General features: G+C 38.8%; 1 protein-coding gene across 8 annotated transcripts in view; it reads left to right on the top strand.

The window, feature by feature from the left end:
• LOC126285378 (acetyl-CoA carboxylase) overlaps positions 1-19,985 on the top strand; it is a 385,520-nt gene that overhangs the window by 283,912 nt on the left and 81,623 nt on the right. For all 8 annotated transcript variants that reach the window (XM_049984706.1, XM_049984707.1, XM_049984705.1 and 5 more), the window contains 9 exons: positions 102-264; positions 1,481-1,643; positions 9,895-10,149; positions 10,366-10,532; positions 10,813-11,024; positions 11,202-11,451; positions 14,738-14,841; positions 18,489-18,628; positions 18,714-18,883. In XM_049984706.1, the coding sequence (XP_049840663.1) occupies positions 102-264; positions 1,481-1,643; positions 9,895-10,149; positions 10,366-10,532; positions 10,813-11,024; positions 11,202-11,451; positions 14,738-14,841; positions 18,489-18,628; positions 18,714-18,883 (1,624 nt within the window). The remainder of the gene's footprint in view (positions 1-101; positions 265-1,480; positions 1,644-9,894; positions 10,150-10,365; positions 10,533-10,812; positions 11,025-11,201; positions 11,452-14,737; positions 14,842-18,488; positions 18,629-18,713; positions 18,884-19,985) is intronic.

Raw genomic sequence — 19,985 nt, 5'->3', positions numbered from 1 at the left:
ATTACATTGGCTTAACAATTCAATACAGTCGCACAATTTCATGGATTGTTTGTGGGTATATGTTACCTTCATATCATATTAATATGGTTTTCCACTTGCAGATTGCTATGGGTTTGCCATTAGACCGGATCAAAGACATTCGTCTTTTATATGGCGAGTCACCATGGGGCGATTCACCTATTGATTTTGATACTCCACGGCACAAGCCCCAGCCTTGGGGACATGTAATTGCTGCTCGGATAACTAGTGAGAACCCTGATGAAGGTATAGTAATTCTTTAGTTGCCGATACCAGCTTGTGTATCTATTCTGTAATATTACTTCAGGCAATTTTTCGACTCCTTCCATTTCAGAATTGAAGGAATCCGGTGTACAACTGAAGATTTCAGATGCTACATTATTCAGAACCAATGACAGCAGTGTTAATGAAACCCTCCAGCTCCGACACATGCACCTTTGACCACACAGCTGTATTCACAAAATCGGCTCACTGTCCCAACATAGATGATTTTCATTTATTGGCCTGGTCAGGCATAGACAGTTTACCTGTGTTCTGTTTTTCTTTATGCAAACCTGTTTCTTATTGCCTTGGAATGATTTTTTGCACCATCCTTCACTAAAAAATATGAAGCAACTTCAAACATTTTCACAGCACTTCCTAATGAAATGACAAGACCACGTAAGATGACTGGTGGGACAGAGAAAGCAACTGTCGAGTAAAATTTGAAATAAGAACTGTGCATGTTAAACTTTTGGCATGGTGATTTGCAAAAACATTGAGGACTTGGTGTACATTCAAGGCATCCAACAATCAATTTTTGAGTGTGGAACTTCCTGGCAGATTAAAACTGCGTGCCGGACCGAGACTCAAACTCAGGGCCTTTGCCTTTCACGGGCAAATGTTCTACCATCTGAGCTACCAAAGCACAATTCACGCCCCGTCCTCATAGCTTTATTTCTGTCAGTACCTTGTCTCCTACCTTCCAAATTTTACAGAAGCTTTCCTTTGCAAGAGGGCTTCTGTAAAGTTTGGAAGGTAGGAGACAAGGTACTGGCAGAAATAAAGCTGTGTGGACTGGGTGTGAGTCGTACTTGGGTAGCTCAGATGGTAGAGCACTTGCCCGCAAAAGGCAAAGGTGTCGAGTTTGAGTCTCGGTCCAGCACACAGTTTTAATCTGCCAGGAAGTTTCATATTAGTGCACACTCCGCTGCAGAGTGAAAATCTCATTATGGAATTATTGAGTGTGCTATGTGGGTGTTTGTTTGCATTAGTGTTGCACTTACGACGAATAAAGTATAGTAGTTACAGTTAATCTATTTTCATTGTTGTTTGCTCATTGTACGGTATTTACTTACTTCTTCAGTTGTGCAACATGATTGGTGAAAAATCTCCAGGCCATGCCTGGGGAATGTAAATAACAAATAGGTTTATTCAAAAGGTTCACATTTTATCTGAAATATTTTTTCTCCCTTCTCTTTAGGCTTCAAACCAAGTTCTGGCACAGTACAAGAACTTAACTTCAGATCTTCAAAAAATGTCTGGGGCTACTTCAGTGTGGCTGCATCTGGTGGTTTGCATGAATTTGCAGACTCTCAGTTTGGACATTGCTTCTCATGGGGTGAAAATCGAGAGCAAGCCAGGGAGTAAGTAAGCATTATGAGCTTTTGCACTGTACAGTGAAACAATTAACTTGTTTATTATACCTTCACAGTTGCACCATTGCTTCTTTCTTTCCTCCATTCTTCTTCTTCTTCTTCTTCTTCTTCAACTACTATACCCGGGCCAGTGAAACAAGTCACTCGACAGCTTGCGTGGAGTTGCCTATAATGCGATTGTGAGTTTACAATAGCTGCCACAGCACACGCCTACAGCTCCAAAGTACATTTCGTAAATGTAAACTACAATCAATGTTTATACATAAGTATAACAAAGTGCATTTTTCTATCAATGGAGAGAATAACAGTGGAGACTAAGCATCTGATAGTATACGAAACTGGGAAATAAAAACAACCAAAGTTAATGAAAATATCTACGAAAAGTCATTCCAAATTGTTACCGTAATAGGTGCCTGTAAAAAGTCATATAATGATGTAAACCTAAGCATACCAAAGAACATGCTATCCACACTCGTAGAAATAAATAATGCAAAACATGTGTAACCTACTAGATTGCAAAGAGAGAGAATTAATTCCGTATACATTTACACTCACCAGTTTATGATGTTAGTGGTGCAATTCCATCCAGTTCTCCTTCACTATCATCGGGATTGATGCCGAAACCATTATCATCATCATCATCAAGAGAAATCATTAATTCTTCGTTTCCATTTATAATCCATCTATAGTGTGTTTCTCTTATGAGTTTAGCAACATGGTCTGCTTTGATCATACAATGTAAGCTTTCACTGCCGGTATTGTCTTCACTTAAAACTTCCGGGCTGATAGGCCGTGGTCGAAGTATAAAACTCCCTCCCGCAGTCGGAGGCGAAACGTCAGGAGAGAGTTTTATACTTCGACCACGGCCTATCAGCCCGGAAGTTTTAAGTGAAGATGGTCTGCTTTCTTCCTCCATGAGGTAGCGTCTACAGTAGCAAGACCTCCACTTAGCAGTCTTTCCACTTCTGTTGTAGTAAAAGTCTTGTTGTTACTTATAATGTATGCCTTGACTCCTCTACAACATAATTTGGGCATCACAGGCTTTGTTTTACTAGCGAGTATACCAACAGCTTTGTCATACTCATGTCTGCAGCAATGTCTCTCGCCTGCAACCACTGCACCATAGTCACTTCCGTCACTGGAAGTGGGAGTTTTATCTAAAATCACGGAATGGGCGTTTCCTTGTCCGTCATAAACACTGTTGGAACACTAAACTGGAGCAACAAATTTTTAAACCACTGTATAAACCGCGGCTGGTTCATATCCTCATGACATTCACCGGTTTTTCTGTATCGAAAAACTAAAAGTCCCTGAAGCACAAAGCCGTTTGAAGATCCTGTATGGGCCACAATTAATCGGGATCCTCTTCCTGTTGGCTGATGACTGGTGCTATTCAGAGTATCATCTGTGTAGCATTTATCAACTGGTTCTCCAGCATTGACCCAGGTTTTGCCTAACCGTCTGACTGAGTGTATGTCCTTTCCTAGAATTTTGTGTAAGAAAATGGTATGAGCTGCAACGACGTGAGTTTTTTCAAAAATTTTCATCCATCTAATTATTTAAAATGGAAGCCCATACTTTTTAATACCATCTTAAGAGACATTTTCCCCTGTGAGAAAAGTTCACTTTCTTTAAAAAAAATTAGCAACTTAGCTATTGTGGGGTATTCTTTTCTTCTATAATATCTGTAAATGTGCTGACAAATTGAATTTGTTTGGAAAGAATCACTATCTGTAACAGGACGAGGGTGCTCTTTTTTTCTTTCCAGGAGTATTTAAAAACACGCTGTTTCTCCTACAGGCTTTGTTCCACACTGTTTACTTCAGTGTTTTGTAAGTCTTGAAGTAGCGATCATTTCCTTATAAACTGTTCTTTGACAGAGTCCTAGAGTTTTTGAGGTATGCTCTAAAATTTGATCGGCAGGAATCGACGCATGCCCATGAACATAAACAAATTTTATATCTTGATCATAAAACTCGTGCATCCTCCATAGCAATTCCAAAACTTGACTATTTAATGGCACTCCCTGGCAAAACAGATTGGCACTTGGTGAATGATATCGTTTTGGTGACATTGTTTAGTAAACAGAAACTGTAGTCGAGGCAGTAATACAACACAAAAGCAGGCAGTCGTGCACTATGTGATAAACCTTTTGCATTTCCTTTATGCTTTCGTCGTCTTTAAAGGCAAAGAGCAAAGATGAAGCGGTAGCCGATCATAGAGGCTATGCCTACCATCATGTATCTTTTGACTTTGTTGTTAAAAAAACAGGATTTTTTCTGGTACCAGTAGGAGGAAGGAAGGATTCGTGCTCAGCTAGTGAACGAGTGAGAAGCACCCATTTTTAGCAAGTAATTGTAGACCACCGTTTTGGGGTCGCTATGAATAAGTGAGGAGTACGTATTTCATATGTGCACCGTTTAGAAAAATACAGTATTGTTTTATTAATAGAAAGGTCATGTGAGTTGTTATTTCAAATAGTACAATAATTACAAGAACTGAAGCCCACCTGTGTACTTTGGAAAATTACGAAGATCCGATAAGCTTAATGGGAACACGGTCAAGACTTCAAAGGTGAACACGGCAACCAAACGTAGCATTATAAAGAATGGTAAGCACACATCTACAGTGGAGAAAGAAACTACTTCACCCTGCAAAATAATATGAACTAATACGAACTTATTTCCAGGCATAGCTCAGCTTATTGTGCTTGTCATTCATGCCGAAAAATTAATCTCATTAATTCAATACATTTTAAAAAGCCACGCATTTCAACATTTTATGTCATCTATTCCATTATTTCATTATATTATAACTATCATACAGTGTTTACATGGAAGCCAGCAACGTGGTAGCATCAACGCCGGAAACAGCTTTTGTTCAGTGCTGTTATTGGTTCAGATGAGGCAGCACCTCGCGTTCCTCACATGTTTGTCAGTTATAATTGCCAACTTTATGGTGCTTGAGGAGTGACCTTGAAGTGACAAGTTTCAGTGGCTTGTATACACTTCTTTTTTTTAAGTGACTGTTTTTGAACACTTGCATTCATTTTCAAACAATTTGTTATATCAGAAGGTACAATATTAATAAAACATAAAACACCAAATGTTAAAATACATAAATAGTTATCCAACATTGTGCATGCACAGATTACAGTAGAGCAGTACATTGTTTGACATACCTGCATCTCTGTTTGACTGTACATTGTTCCAATGGCACATCCAAAGATTTTTTCATATATCATGTCAACTTAACAATTGTGATCTGACTGTGACATAATTCCAATGGTACATTCAAAACTTGACAGACGTACTTAGTTCTTCATACAGTCAGAACTTCACAGACACCTTCAGTTGTTTATTATGTATTCGTGCACATTGTCACTCCAGAGGTTATACAGTTAAAATGAAATACATCCATATTGAACAATGGAAAATCCAGGATGGAACGTAACAATTTTGTGAAAAGGAAAGTTGCTACTCCCATGTAGCGGAGACACTGAGTCACAGTTAGGCACAACCAAAAGACTGTCACAAAAAATGTCTTTTGGCCAGTGAGGCCTTTGTCCGAATTAGATGGCAAACACACACACACACACACACACACACACACACACATGCAAATGCATCTCCACACGTGCCTGCAGTCTAAGGCAACTGAGGCCACACTGCGAGCAGCAGCACTGGTGGATGATGGGAGTAGTGACTGGGTAGTGGTAAGGAGGAGGCTGAGGCAGGGAGGGGGAGGGATAGTAGGGTAGCATGGCAGACAGTGACATGCTTTTTGGGAAAGAAAGAGGATAGGTTAGACGGAGGGAGTGGTGAGGTGGAGGGGGGCGGGGGGGCAGCTTAAAAAGAGAGAAGTAAAAAGACTACATGCAGTGGAGGAATGAGCGCTGTGCAATGCTGGAATGGGAACATAGAAGGGGCTGGATGGGAGAGGACAATAACTAACGAAGGTTGAGGCCAGGAGGGTTATGGGAACTTAGGATATATTGCACGGGAAGTTCCCACCTGCACAATTCAGAAAAGCTGGTGTTGGTGGGAAGGACCCATATGGCAAAGACTGTGGAGCAGTCATTGAAATGAAGGATGTCATGTTCGGCATCATGCTCAGCAACAGTGTGGTCCACTTGTTTCTTGGCCACAGTTCATTGGTGGCCATTCATGTGGACAGACAGCTTGTTGCTTGTCATGCTCAGTACAGTGGTTGCAGCATAGCTTGTAGATCACATGACTGGTTTCACAGGTAGCCCTGCCTTTGATGGGATAGGTGATGTTTATGACCAGACTGGAGTAGGTGATGGTGGGAGGATGTATTGGACAGGTCTTGCATCTAGGTCTATTACAGGGGTATGAGCCATGGGGTAAGGGGTTGGAAGCAAGGGTTGTGTATGGATGGACAAGTATATTGTGTAGGTTCAGTGGACCTCGGAATACCACTGTGGGGTGGGGATATTTCTCATTTCAGGGGACGACGAGAGGTAGTCAAAACCCTGGTGGAGTATGTATACATCAACAGTGTACTGATAAAGGCCCCAGACATTGTCACATTGTTTTACAAAATACTGACATGAACGACCATCAGATGACCGATTGGAATTTTATAACTAGGTACAAGGAACATAGCCTGAGCAGCAAGACTGCTTTTGGCCATAATTGATAAAAGCACAAAACATGTAATTGGTAGTATTGAAAATATCATGAAAATTGAATTGAAGTGCAAGAGTGGATGCAGTTGTAGATTTGTCAGCAGACAACCATGTTCTATGAAACAGGAATTATCTTGTCTCAACATTGGAATAAATGTCTGAATTCATGTTATGATTACTTTTAAATGGAATGATTCCATGGTCCCGTTGTGATGGGTGTTTGAGTTTCATTTGACTGCGTGTGTATAAAACAAATTATTGCAGTGTACTTCTGAGTAACTGAATTATCAGTGTAACTCAATTTGTATCTGTTGTCTTGTATATTTATAATATTAGTGTCAAGAATAACATTTTGGATACTGTAATGTTTTCTGCGTAAAACAATGGCCTCTGATACATGAAAAATAGTCACTCATCCCTCAGCTGACAGTTATGATAGTGCTAGTGATTTATTAACATAGATTAATGTCTGGTGTGTGCTAGAAATTGATAGTTACATTTCACTGATTTTCATACTGTATTGGTTGTACACAAAACCATACCCTGTATATTGTGAGCTGACACAGTATAAGAGTAAGATTCTGGGATAGTTTGCTGTGTTTGAATGAATTTCTTAGAGAAACCCAGTGTCACATCTGTGACTGTGAAGGACATCTTAAAGGTGGGTTGTAGCTTCTGTGAAGGTCCAGTTCACACCCTGGGTTAATACTGACTGAGGTAAAATTTTGTTTTCATATGCTCCCTCCTGGAGACTGAGGCCTGACCTCATGTTTTCAAAACTTGAGCACAAATTTACCATGACTGTTTTCTGTCAGGCATTATTCTAGTGTTTCATGGTGCAATATTAGTACACATTGGGTCCTGCAATTTCATCAGTTTCATCACCTCTCCTGCCCCTCCCCTCCCCTTCTAATTAAAGTATTATAGTGAAAGTTATGACTTATTGACAATATAATGTAAATGTATTAAAAACAGAAATTCCAAGACTTACCAAGCGGGAAAGCGCCGGTAGATAGGCACAATAAATAAAACACACAAACACACACATAGAATTTCTAGCTTTCGCAGCCGACGGTTGCTTCTTCAGGAAAGAGAGGGAAAGACGAAAGGATTTGGGTTTTAAGGGAGAGGGTAAGGAGTCATTCCAATCCCGAGAGCGGAAAGACTTACCTTAGGGGGAAAAAAGGACAGGTGTACACTCGCGCGCACACACACACATATCCATCCCAATTCCTGAAGAAGCAACCGTCGGTTGTGAAAGCTAGAAATTGTGTGTGTGTGTTTGTGTGTTTTATTTATTGTGCCTATCTACCGGCGCTTTCCCGCTTGGTAAGTCTTGGAATCTTTCTTTTTAATATATTTTTCCCATGTGGAAGTTTCTTTCCATTTTATTTATATAATGTAAATTGACAGATAAAAAAATCTACTCCCCAAGTGCCAGCAGGGCAAAACAAACACACACACACACACACACACACACACACACACACACACACACACACACACAAAAAGATTGAACTTTCACAAGTTTTCAGAGTCAGTGGCTTCTTCTTCTGGTGAAAGAGTTGAAGGGGAAGGAGGAGGGGTGAAGGAAAAGGACAGAGAGGTTTAGGGAAGGGGATACAGTTTAGAAAAGTCACCCAGGATCCCGAGTCAAAGGAGACTTATGGGACGGTATGAGAAGGAAAGACTGATTGTAGGGGACTGCATCGGATGAGATTTGAAATCCCAAGAGCTTGAGGATGGAAGACAGGGTAATGTGGGAGACAGATTACTACTAAAACATTGCCAACATTCATACAGTGCATTTTTGTAAAATAATAACTTTTTGACTTAAAAAATGTAATGTTGAACGTTACTGGCCAAAATATTACTTTGTGTTATCTGGTATGTTTTAGAAAATACACAGTGAAATGTTTAGGAAATCATTCCAGGGACAGCTGCTAGAGAAAATTGTACAAAGTGTGCTGGTAAAAAGAGGAGTTTCTACCCTCCATCTGTCTTTCCCCTATCTATCTTCCCCTCTCTTTATGTTGAAGTTAATACATAATTTTACATTCATAAACTGCCATAATTTGGCCATGAATTATGTTTTAGTTCACTGATCTCTGGCCCTGAAAATGGGTAAAAGTAGACAGATTAAGTACACTCCTGGAAATGGAAAAAATAACACATTGACACTGGTGTGTCAGACCCACCATACTTGCTCCGGACACTGCGAGAGGGCTGTACAAGCAATGATCACACGCACATTTGAGCGAGGGCGTATAGTGGGTATGCGGGAGGCCGGGTGGACGTACTGCCGAATTGCTCAACACGTGGGGCGTGAGGTCTCCACAGTACATCGATGTTGTCACCAGTGGTCGGCGGAAGGTGCACGTGCCCGTCGACCTGGGACCGGACTGCAGCGACGCACAGATGCACGCCAAGACCGTAGGATCCTACACAGTGCCGTAGGGGACCGCACCGCCACTTCCCAGCAATTTAGGGACACTGTTGCTCCTGGGGTATCGGCGAGGACCATTCGCAACCGTCTCCATGAAGCTGGGCTACAGTCCCGCACACCGTTAGGCCGTCTTCCGCTCACGCCCCAACATCGTGCAGCCCGCCTCCAGTGGTGTTGCGACAGGCGTGAATGGAGGGACGAATGGAGACGTGTCGTCTTCAGCGATGAGAGTCGCTTCTGCCTTGGTGCCAATGATGGTTGTATGCGTGTTTGGCGCCGTGCAGGTGAGCGCCACAATCAGGACTGCATACGACCGAGGCACACAGGGCCAACACCCGGCATCATGGTGTGGGGAGCGATCTCCTACACTGGCCGTACACCTCTGGTGATCGTCGAGGGGACACTGAATAGTGCACGGTACATCCAAACCGTCATCGAACCCGTTCTACCATTCCTAGACCGGCAAGGACAATGCACGTCCGCATGTATCCCGTGCCACCCAACGTGCTCTAGAAGGTGTAAGTCAACTACCCTGGCCAGCAAGATTTCCAGATCTGACCCCCATTGAGCATGTTTGGGACTGGATGAAGCGTCGTCTCACGCGGTCTGCACGTTCAGCACGAAAGCTGGTCCAACTGAGGCGCCAGGTGGAAATGGCATGGCAAGCCGTTCCACAGGACTACATCCAGCATCTCTACGATCATCTCCATGGGAGAATAGCAGCCTGCATTGCTGCGAAAGGTGGATATACACTGTACTAGTGCCGACATTGTGCATGTTCTGTTGCCTGTGTCTATGTGCCTGTGGTTCTGTCAGTGTGATCATGTGATCTATCTGACCCCAGGAATGTGTCAATAAGGTTTCCCCTTCCTGGGACAATGAATTCACGGTGTTCTTATTTCAATTTCCAGGAGTGTATGACTAAGATGGTGCCAACAAACTGTAAGCAAGTATTGTAATAAACAATATAAGCCCTAAATACAACACAATGAACAGACTTGTTTGGTAGCCTCCTTGTGACTTTGTGTATATCTATATGAAGCTATTTTAAATGAGTGGCACTGTGTTTTATTAAAATGATGTGCTATGAAATATATGAAACTGTTACCTTTTTGGAATACAAACATTATGTTATTTTTCAGGAATCTTGTGATAGCTTTAAAGGAACTCTCAATCAGGGGTGACTTCCGCACAACAGTTGAATATCTCATCAAGCTGCTAGAGACATCGAGCTTCCAGAACAATACTATAGACACTTCATGGCTAGATATTCTCATTGCAGAGCGAATCCAGGCAGAAAAGCCTGATATTTTGCTAGGTGTAATTTGTGGTGCTCTTCATATAGCTGACCGAGCGATCATCACTGCATTTCAAAACTTCCAGACCTCTTTGGAGAAGTATGTAGTCGTGCATATTACTGTTTTACATAAAGTACTCAGTAATTTGAACTGAAAAATACATAACATTAGTTTATTATTATCTTACACAGTAAGGAAGGAAAAAGTATGTTTTTATATGCATAATGCAATGTTCAGTAGTCCATAGAGAGTGCATTCACTTATTAAACTTTCAAAGAAATATGCACCAGGCTCAGGTAATGGTTTTATTTGCAGGGGGCAAGTTCAAGGATCTAATACTCTGTTTAACACAGTTGATGTTGAATTAATAAATGAAGGGTACAAATACAAGGTACAAGCCACCAAATCTGGACCAAATAATTATTTTATTGTAATGAATGGCTCCTTTAAGGAAATAGAAGTCCATAGGCTTTCTGATGGAGGTTTGTTATATAATGTTTAAAGTAATTTGTAGCAGTGTTTCTACTAATTTGTGAATGTGTTTCTAATTCCTGTTGATCATAAATTATAATAGACTGTTATTGCTATTATTATTAATAATGTGTATTTAATTATTGATCATATAATACATTTCCATAATATGTGTGGCAGTGTTATAATGCGATTAAATAAAACAATACTTAATAAAAAATATGTTGAAGTATCTTTCATAAGCATATGTTAATAGAGTTTATTTATAATGTATTTTGTGTGTCTGATCAGGCATCTTGCTTTCAATTGATGGTTCAAGTTACACAACATACATGCGCGAAGAAGTTGATCGCTATCGCATTGTTATTGGAAACCAAACGTGCATTTTTGAAAAGGAGAAAGACCCTTCCCTTCTGCGTTCACCGTCACCAGGCAAACTTCTGTCTTTTCTTGTAGAAGATGGAGGACATGTGGACAGAGGACAAGCGTATGCTGAAATAGAGGTGTGCATTTTGAAAACTGTTCATTGTGTACCACCATGTGTGTCTGTGTGTGTGTGTGTGTGTGTGTGTGTGTGTGTGTAAATATAATGTAGAGTATATACAGAAAAGGTCACTAAAATGTTAGTATGTCTTTTTTTCTAATTAATGTCCAGTAACCTCCTTTTTCCCCTCTCTTAGGTCATGAAAATGGTGATGACACTCACAGCAAGTGAAGCTGGCTGTGTGTTTTATGTGAAACGACCTGGCGCCCTTCTTGAACTTGGGACACTGATTGCTCACCTTGAACTTGATGATGCCTCCCTTGTTACAAAGGCTCAGGAATACAGAGGGGGTTTTCCAGATAATGACAGTTCAGCTCCTGGTGTCGCAGAAAAGCTGAATCACCTGCACAATAAATACAGAGTAACACTTGAGAATATATTAGCTGGTGAGTGTGATCATCCTCTCAAATGTTCTTGATTGGGTTTTTAAGGCCCACTTTGTGCAAAATACAAAATATTTTTCTCTCCTTTTTTGTTACCTAGGTATGGTTAGATACCTGTGTACAAACTTTGTAACTAGATAGATAAAAAAAAAGGAAGTCTTTCCTTCTCATCGCCTCTGATAAGTCTCCCCTGACCAGCGGTTCTGTGCTACTTTCCCGAAATCTACTCCTTTTCCTAGACCGCTCCAGTCCTTTTCCTTCACCCTTCTTACTTCCCCTTCAAACCTTCTGCCTAAAGAAGGAGCCACTGGCTCCGAAAGCTTACCTAATTATAACCTTATTTTATGTATGTGTTCTGCTGCCACTTCGTGAGTAGATTGTTTTATTTGCTTAGTTAGATTCTTTTGTCAAAAATTGATTGTTTTTATTTTTATATGTACTAACTTTGATTGGTTGGTTGATTCCGGGGGAGGGGACCAAACAGCAAGATCATCGGTCCCATTGGATTAGGGAAGGAAGTTGGTCACACCCTTTCAAAGAAACATTTGCCTGAAGAGACTTAGGGAAATCGCAGAAAACCTAAATCAGGATGGCCGGACGCCGATTTGAACCGTCATCCTCCTGAATTCAAGTCCAGTGTGCTAACCAGTGCGCAATCTTGCTCGGTAACTTTGATAGACCTAACTTCATATCTATAAAAATATGATACAGGTTTGATTAAGTTTGAATAAACCTGTACTATATTTGTATAAAAAGTATGTATGAATCCATGGAAAGTGGAACATGGGTACTGAAACATGCCACCCCCTTTTTTCCCCATAAGTTGAAGTTAGAAAAACGTTTTTTGCTCAGAAGCAGCCATTGTAAATTCAAAAATTAAACTGTTATTGGAGCTGTTCTATCACTTAAAATAGCACACTGATTATTTTATTGTCTTTATTTAATAGTGCAAACGGTTCTACAAAGACAAACTGTATAAATGAGATTGGTTCTAGAGGCAAGGAAGCTTGTTTATGGGTCATACAGTTCATTGCATGGCTGTTCAACAATTTTTGAAGGTGCTTGCTTTGGCAGAAATGTCTTCTGTGTGATTTGTAAATCATGCATGCACTCATTAAGCACGCAAAATGAGGCAGAAAAACAAAAACAATTATGTGGTACCAAAATTCAGTTCAATATTAATTTCTGTTATCCTCTTAGAACACCACATGACAACCAATTTCCCCAAAATTTCTTCACTTGGACTCATTGTTCTTATTATTAATTTGGTATCCAGAATAGTAAGTTACAGCTGTTTACAAATTCAAGACAAATATACAATACATACACAACTTTGGCTTATGTGTTTATCAGATAGAACATTTTTGAACATAGAAAAGATTTTTTATGTCACAAGAAGCGGTAGATGCATACTTTACCAAATAAATTTCAGACAAAGTTGGGTCAAGTTGAGAGTCGTATATATTCTTGCCACAAAAATGTTTGTCAATTTCATAATAGTAGAATCAGGATTTGATCCAAAAAATGTGTTCATCTTAACTTTTGCTGCTGCACACACTTCTTCATATGATGATCTCAAAGATTTTTCAACCTTCACAACAGTTTTTGATTTGATGTAAATTAGTTCTTGCTTCAAATCTGTAAATCTGCTTTCTTGAATGCCACATCCACACTTTTAATGCAAGCTGCATTGGTGCCTTCGAAAGTGTTTTTACTCCCCCACTGGAAAATAAATAAATAAATTTGGGGCCAGTAATGTAATGCTTTTCAATAGAATGAAACAAATAAATGTTAAATTCAATAACTTTAGGGGAATTTATAGTTTCTTACCAACTTCATGATAGTTATTGCAGTATAAAATGGCAGCAGTTATCCATTATTCCATCTGGTTAAAATACATAGACTGCTGTAGCAAAGCCAAATGTGGCAGCACATCTCTAAACGTGGCGGCGGTGGTGGTTGTTGGGATGTTTAAGGGGGACTAAACAGCTAAGGTCATCAGTCCCCCTAAACGTGGCAAAATGGATTTTCAGTAGGAGAAAAGTCAGCTTGTGACTTAGTTAATGCTGTCAGAATTATGAAATTTTGTGTGTCAGTTTCCCTTGTTTGTGGAGGATGTGAGAGTATTCACATTGTTTCAGCAACACAGTGTAGTGAATGGGCTTAAAATGCTTTACATCATTATCAAGATATTTTAATTGCTCCCGTTCATCACATATGATGAAGTATCACTGAACAACATACTGACTATTGCTAACATCTACAGAGCCAAGCTAGGTAGCCTGAGCTCACTATGAAGGTCACAGACTGTAGGAAAAGTTATGAAATTACTCACTTTCTGTACTTTTGGCATATTTCATGTGAAAAAATGTAAATAAAAGGCACTATTGTGCAAGTTACTGCAATATATGTATTGAGGCTAGAAAAATGATGCAGTGTGCCAGGTAATGTCAAAGTTCATGCAATTGTATTGATGAAATATTCAGACAATGCGTTTACTACCAAGTAATCAGAACATACAAGCAATCATGCAGCATGCTTAGAAATGCAGGCTGTAGTGATAATTAAATAAAGGAAGTAATGAAAGGAAGAGAGAGGTTATAAGCCATGCAAAGAGAGAAAAATGAAGTGAGAAGTGGAAAGTGAACATGACGGAAGGGGGAATGAGATATCATTGACTACAACTGGGGAAGGCTTCAAGAGGAGCAAGCCCAATGGACCTTTAGAACAAGAAGTGAAAGAAATTTAAACTTTTTAAAGATATAACTTCACTTGAAAGATCTAAGAATTTTTCATTTAAGTGAGCTGTATTACCTCTTTTGAATATAAATAACAGAATGAGTAAAGCAGACAATGTACTGAGTAGTTGATAGGCACATAAACAAGACCGTGAACTGCATTACAATCCTTCTGGGTATTATGCCATATCGTAAGACGATGCAGCAGTAAAAGTCTGAGAACATAGTTTGAGGAATCATTCTTAAGAGCTGTAGAATACATGTTCATATACACACATAACACCAGCACAGTTTTCATACTGTTGTTACATTCCTTCCTGGATTTTCCATTGTTTGATTTTACCTCCACAGTGACATTGTTCCAGCTGACCACATAGCGTCTGCATTGTAGATACTTTGCTTCAGTGCCAGCACAATATAGTAGGTTGAGAAAACTCCTATAATTTGTAGCTATAATGTAGGAAAAAGTTGGAAATTTTGGTGTAGCAGAGACAATAGAGGGGAGAGGTTTCATTTGTTCTGTATTTTGATAGTATTGTTTTCTATTTTAGGTTACTGTCTTCCTGATCCATATCACTTAGCTCGATTAAGAGATGTGATAGAGAAGTTCATGAGTTCTCTTCGTGACCCTAGCCTTCCTCTGCTTGAGCTCCAAGTAAGTTCGAATATGAACTAAATCTTCAGGATAAATTTCAGAAAATTTTCTAAGTTTTACGCTACATAAAAAAGTACTGTGAAGTTGTGTGATTAATGTGCTTTTCAGAAACTGTGAGCTAAAATAGTAATCCTCATTTTTATGTTATGAAACTCTGATGCTGCAGTAATGTATTCTGAATGCAGTATTTATTCTGTTTGTGAGATACCTGATTCTAGTTTCATCTAGAGAACGTGTCAGTGTATGTTTGACTGACTACTACTACTAAGTACATGTGTTTGCTGTTAATTCATTTATTGATTATTCTTGCAAAAATTTACTGAATAAATGTTTTTAAATGTGTATAAAATGTTTTAAGCTTATCTTGACAAGTGCTCTTTACAGGTTATATTAATTCATATTCTAATAATTGTTTGTTTTATCCTCCAGCTGTTTGATTTGGTTTTAAAATCAGAGTTGTGTAAATCAGAGTTGTCTAAATCTGACAGAAAATGTGTGTAATCATAAAGTAAAAAAATTACGTTCCTCTCGACTTATCATCTGAAATTAACTTTTAAAATGTCTGTAAATGACACACAGGAATTCTTGCAGACATGATTTACTATTACTTAACCAGCGAGGGAATAGTCAAATCTGACTTGACGAAAACATGCCCAGACATTGTTTATACAGGAAGAATGAACTGTAAGAAAGACCCTGTCAAAGTTTTAGTTGCTAAGACAAACTGCAAATATTTTTAAAAAAATGTTGAAAATTGCGAAATTCATAGCTTGCCAGCTTGGATGATTGTACGCCCCTACTTGAGCAGTAACAGACTGCACTTGTGCGTATCATTGGTTGACAGTGCATCGTTAAACAGATAACATGACTGAGTGTGATTGTAATTTGTAAAGCGAATTTCAGTTTACAGTTATCCACAACTCATTTAATATCTGTAATAATTACAAGTGTAAGTGTTAACAATGATGATGAAACTGAATTAATACTCATTGTGTTTAAAGGTTAATGTTCAACAGTGTGCAAACCCAGTTTTGCTTCATAATATCTAACAGCAAGTGAAAGTGAAGAGGTCATGCCATTAATTCATAGCTGACGTGAAGTCAAAACTTGCTGTTATCCCCACATGTACTGTTTGTACCACCAATTGGTCAGGTTTCGCGAAAGAACTGCAGAACTGCGAGCAATCCGCACTTCATCATTTCGATGCAAAAAAAGACAGCGTGTGTTGTGCAACTGATTATTGCTATAACATGTTCATATTCAACAATGATAGTGGTAAGAATGAGTGTATTAATGTTTGCTCAGCTTTATATGTCTTCAGGGACCTCAAGGCATATTAGGACCAAAAATAAAAAAAAATGACTGTTTAGTAGCAAAAAACTTATGATTGACCTATCAAAATCTGGAAAAATAGGAACAAATGATTTTCAACATTTCATTCAGAACTCTATCTGACCAGTTACAGAAATTAATTCATGTCTTTTGTTGGACTCTTAGTCTGGACATAACAGTACTTCTGCCTTTCAGGAGGATGACAAAAAAGACTTCTGATATTATCCAGATTCCATCCGGAACAACCAATGGAACTGTCAATAAAGTTTTTCAGCTGTTGAAAGTATTTTTAAGGAAATTATCAGACAATATAATTTCCAATAGCTTCATGTCATTTGATGTTTATCAGGATAACAGTATTCTTAAATTTAATTCATTTGTGCATTATCGGTTCGCATCAGCACATTTTATGAACTGTTTTGAGTATGCCCAGTATGCAGCACAATAAGCAGAACAGCAGCCACGACCGTTTCTTACTCTACCACAATTTAGTTTAAATAAAACTATTACTTACTGTGACACACGTGACAGCATTAATTTTTCTTGCATCAGGTGTGTCTAGTGTAAGGAAAATGGTTGCATCATGCAAAATGAATCATACAAATTACACTTAATTTTATTGTGATAACTGGGGAATAAACAAAGAACTGTTCCATTGTTACTACATCATTCAAAAATTATCACATGAACTGTGCTACAGAAATTATTATAATATGATGCATGTGTAAGAAATATTGCTTTTCAATAAATTAAAGTCAAGATTAATGGAAGTTATCTGTAATGTAACATCAAACTCTGCCTTGATTTATTTCCCTCTGCTAGTCATGTTTGTAAGAATTACATGTGGACCATTTTAGCTTTGATGTGTAATGTCTCTTTTTCAAAACATTGATGATACGTGACCTTTTTTGTATGGATTAGGTGCTTGAAATTTGCTTGTGTCACTCTGAATATCAGCACTATGCAGTACTATGCTCTCTTGTAATAGCACATCATGTGATAGGCAGGAAGGGCTGTACAAACCACTGTTATAAGTGGTTCTTCATGTGTCAAAAACAAGTTACTTCAAAAATTCTTAAAAAATTACTTACAATGCATCTTAGCAGCTAAAATTTTTACAGTGCATTTGTTTTTTGTTGGATTCTTCCTAAATAAAAAAATTTCTGGGTAGTTTGTGACATTCCCTTTTAAGTGAGTTGCAGACACACTAATTGGGGAAACTAACTTGGTCATGCAACCAGGTGCAGCCAAATTAACATACTCTGTTACTTCACAGTGCAGGCACAAATAGTGATTGTGAAAAGTGCTTTTGCAGGCAGCTGTGACAGCTTGCTGTTAACATCATTAAATTTATTGATGATGAGCAGAAAAAAGAGCAACAGTGCTGAAAGAAAAGGTGATGGAACTTGCACACACAATTTTACGACTGAGTATGTCGGGGTATGCAAATTTTATATGGAGGGACATTATTATGGAACAGAGTGGAATGCAGTTTCTGTCCAGCAGAAGAAGAAGAAGAAGAAGAATGCTCACAGTACATATGCTGCTGACATTATGGATTACTGTAATAGCTGACAGCAATTTTTCTTATATGAACACTCTGAAGAAACACTAACTTTGTGATAAGTTTTCAGCTTTTGTTGCAGAGAAGTGAATGTCAGGGGTAGCAAGGGAATTGTGAGAAAAATTGTTCTATGGGATTTGGTTCTAAAAGGTGCCAACATAAACAAGTAATCGTGTGCAAGTGTGGTGATGTACTTAATTTTTTAAAATGGGGGTGGGCATACAACATTGGATTTTTAAGAAAAAGTAGATCATTGTATTTAAAGTAGCCACTGCCTTATTCATTTATGATACACTGTGAATAAATTTTGTCACAATGATAGTGTGTGAGAAGTATTGTCAAAAAAAGCATTGGTAATGTGTAATTATTGCACTATGCATTGTATTTTAAATTAGATGCCTAGTGTGTGTCAGGGTTCCACTAGTAACAATATTGGTGTGTGCACTGTTGCTGTCTATGTTACCTGTTTGTTGGGCATAAACATGACAGTGCTGTCATCCTAAACAGGTATTCAGTTTGCTTTGCTTGGTAATACTTTGCTTGCGTTATGATTGATAATCCATGCCAAGCATTGCTAGTGATATTTAAAAAAATTGCTTTTCTATGTTGTATGTATCCCAATATTAGTGTAGGTACATTCTACAGATCATCATCATGTCATTATTATGTATACTCTAATACCTTTTCATGAAAACTTCTATTTCTTGAATATGAGCACAGTCATCTTAAAACAAGTGTTTTATTTTTGCAGGAGGTGATTGCTTCAATTTCTGGGCGTATCCCTATTTCAGTTGAAAAAAAGATTCGAAAACTGATGACCTTATATGAAAGGAACATTACTTCAGTATTAGCTCAGTTTCCAAGCCAGCAAATAGCTGGTGTTATTGATGGGTACGTTAAACTGTCTCCTTTCAGTCATAGGCTAATAACAACTGTCTGACTGCACTTTTTCAGTCTTTGTTACTGTTATTTACAGACATGCAGCAACACTGCAGAAGCGCTCAGATCGTGATGTGTTCTTTATGACAACACAAGGAATTGTTCAGCTTGTCCAGAGATATCGAAATGGCATAAGAGGGCGCATGAAAGCTGCTGTCCATGAACTTCTACGTCAGTATTATGCCGTTGAGAGCCAGTTCCAGCAAGGTAATATCGATGGCAGATGTCTGCATTTTGATATATCTAGTTATATCACATATCTGAACCAATACGAGGGTAATCCCAAAAGTAAGGTCTCCAATTTTCTTATATGTACGTAGACCTGTTTATTTCTACAATGGTTTACATCAATTTACAGCTTGCACATTTAGCTATTTTTTGACATAATCACCATTTTTGTCGATGCATTTTTGTAGATGCTATGGTAGTTTTTGTATGCCCATGTCACACCAGCTCACTGCCATGCTGTTCAGAAAGCTATGAACCGCTCTTTCACCTCATCATCGGAGCTGAATCGCTTTCTGGCCAAATGTTCTTTTAACATAGGGAACAGGTGATAGTCACTGGGCGCCAAGTCAGGAGTGTAGGATGGGTGGGTGATTATGTTCCTCTGAAACTGTTGCAGGAGAGCAATGGTTTGCCAAGCAATGTGTGTGCGAGCATTGCCATGGAGAATGTGTATACTCTTGCTCAACATTCCTCTTCTCCAGTTCTGAATTGCCGTTGAGTTTTTCAGAGTCTCACAGTACCCGTCAGCGTTAATTGTGGTCCCAGCGATTTATCTCTGACTACGAGGTGAAAGAAGAGGTTCATAACTTTCTGAACAGCATGGCAGCGAGCTGGTATGACATGGGCATATAAAAACTGCCACAGCATCTACAAAAATGACCGAAGAGTCAAGCAGTATATTGCTCCCTCCTACGTACATCTCGCGAAGAGACCATGAGGATAAAATCAGAGAGATTAGAGCCCACACAGTAGCATACCGACAATCCTTCTTTCCACGAACAATATGAGACTGGAATAGAAGGGAGAACCTATAGAGTTACTCAGATGTAGATGTAGATCGGCAAAAATGGTGATTATGTCGAAAAGTAACTAAATGTTCAAGCTGTAAACTGATCTAAGCCATTGTAGAAATAAACAGATCAGTTATATAAAAAAAAAGAGACCTTACTTTTGGGATTACCATCTTATATTGGCTAATAAAATTAGTTACAGTAGTTACTATTTACTGAAGGAAAATTTTCTGTTAAATTTGTAATAGCCCAGCAAATATGTACCCAAAATGGGCATAACGGCTTATGCA

Source organism: Schistocerca gregaria, chromosome 8 (genome assembly GCF_023897955.1).
Source record: "Schistocerca gregaria isolate iqSchGreg1 chromosome 8, iqSchGreg1.2, whole genome shotgun sequence".
Classification (NCBI taxonomy): domain Eukaryota; kingdom Metazoa; phylum Arthropoda; class Insecta; order Orthoptera; family Acrididae; genus Schistocerca; species Schistocerca gregaria.
The sequence above is the reverse complement of the archived record's forward strand: the minus strand, read 5'-3'. Positions and strand labels throughout refer to the sequence as shown.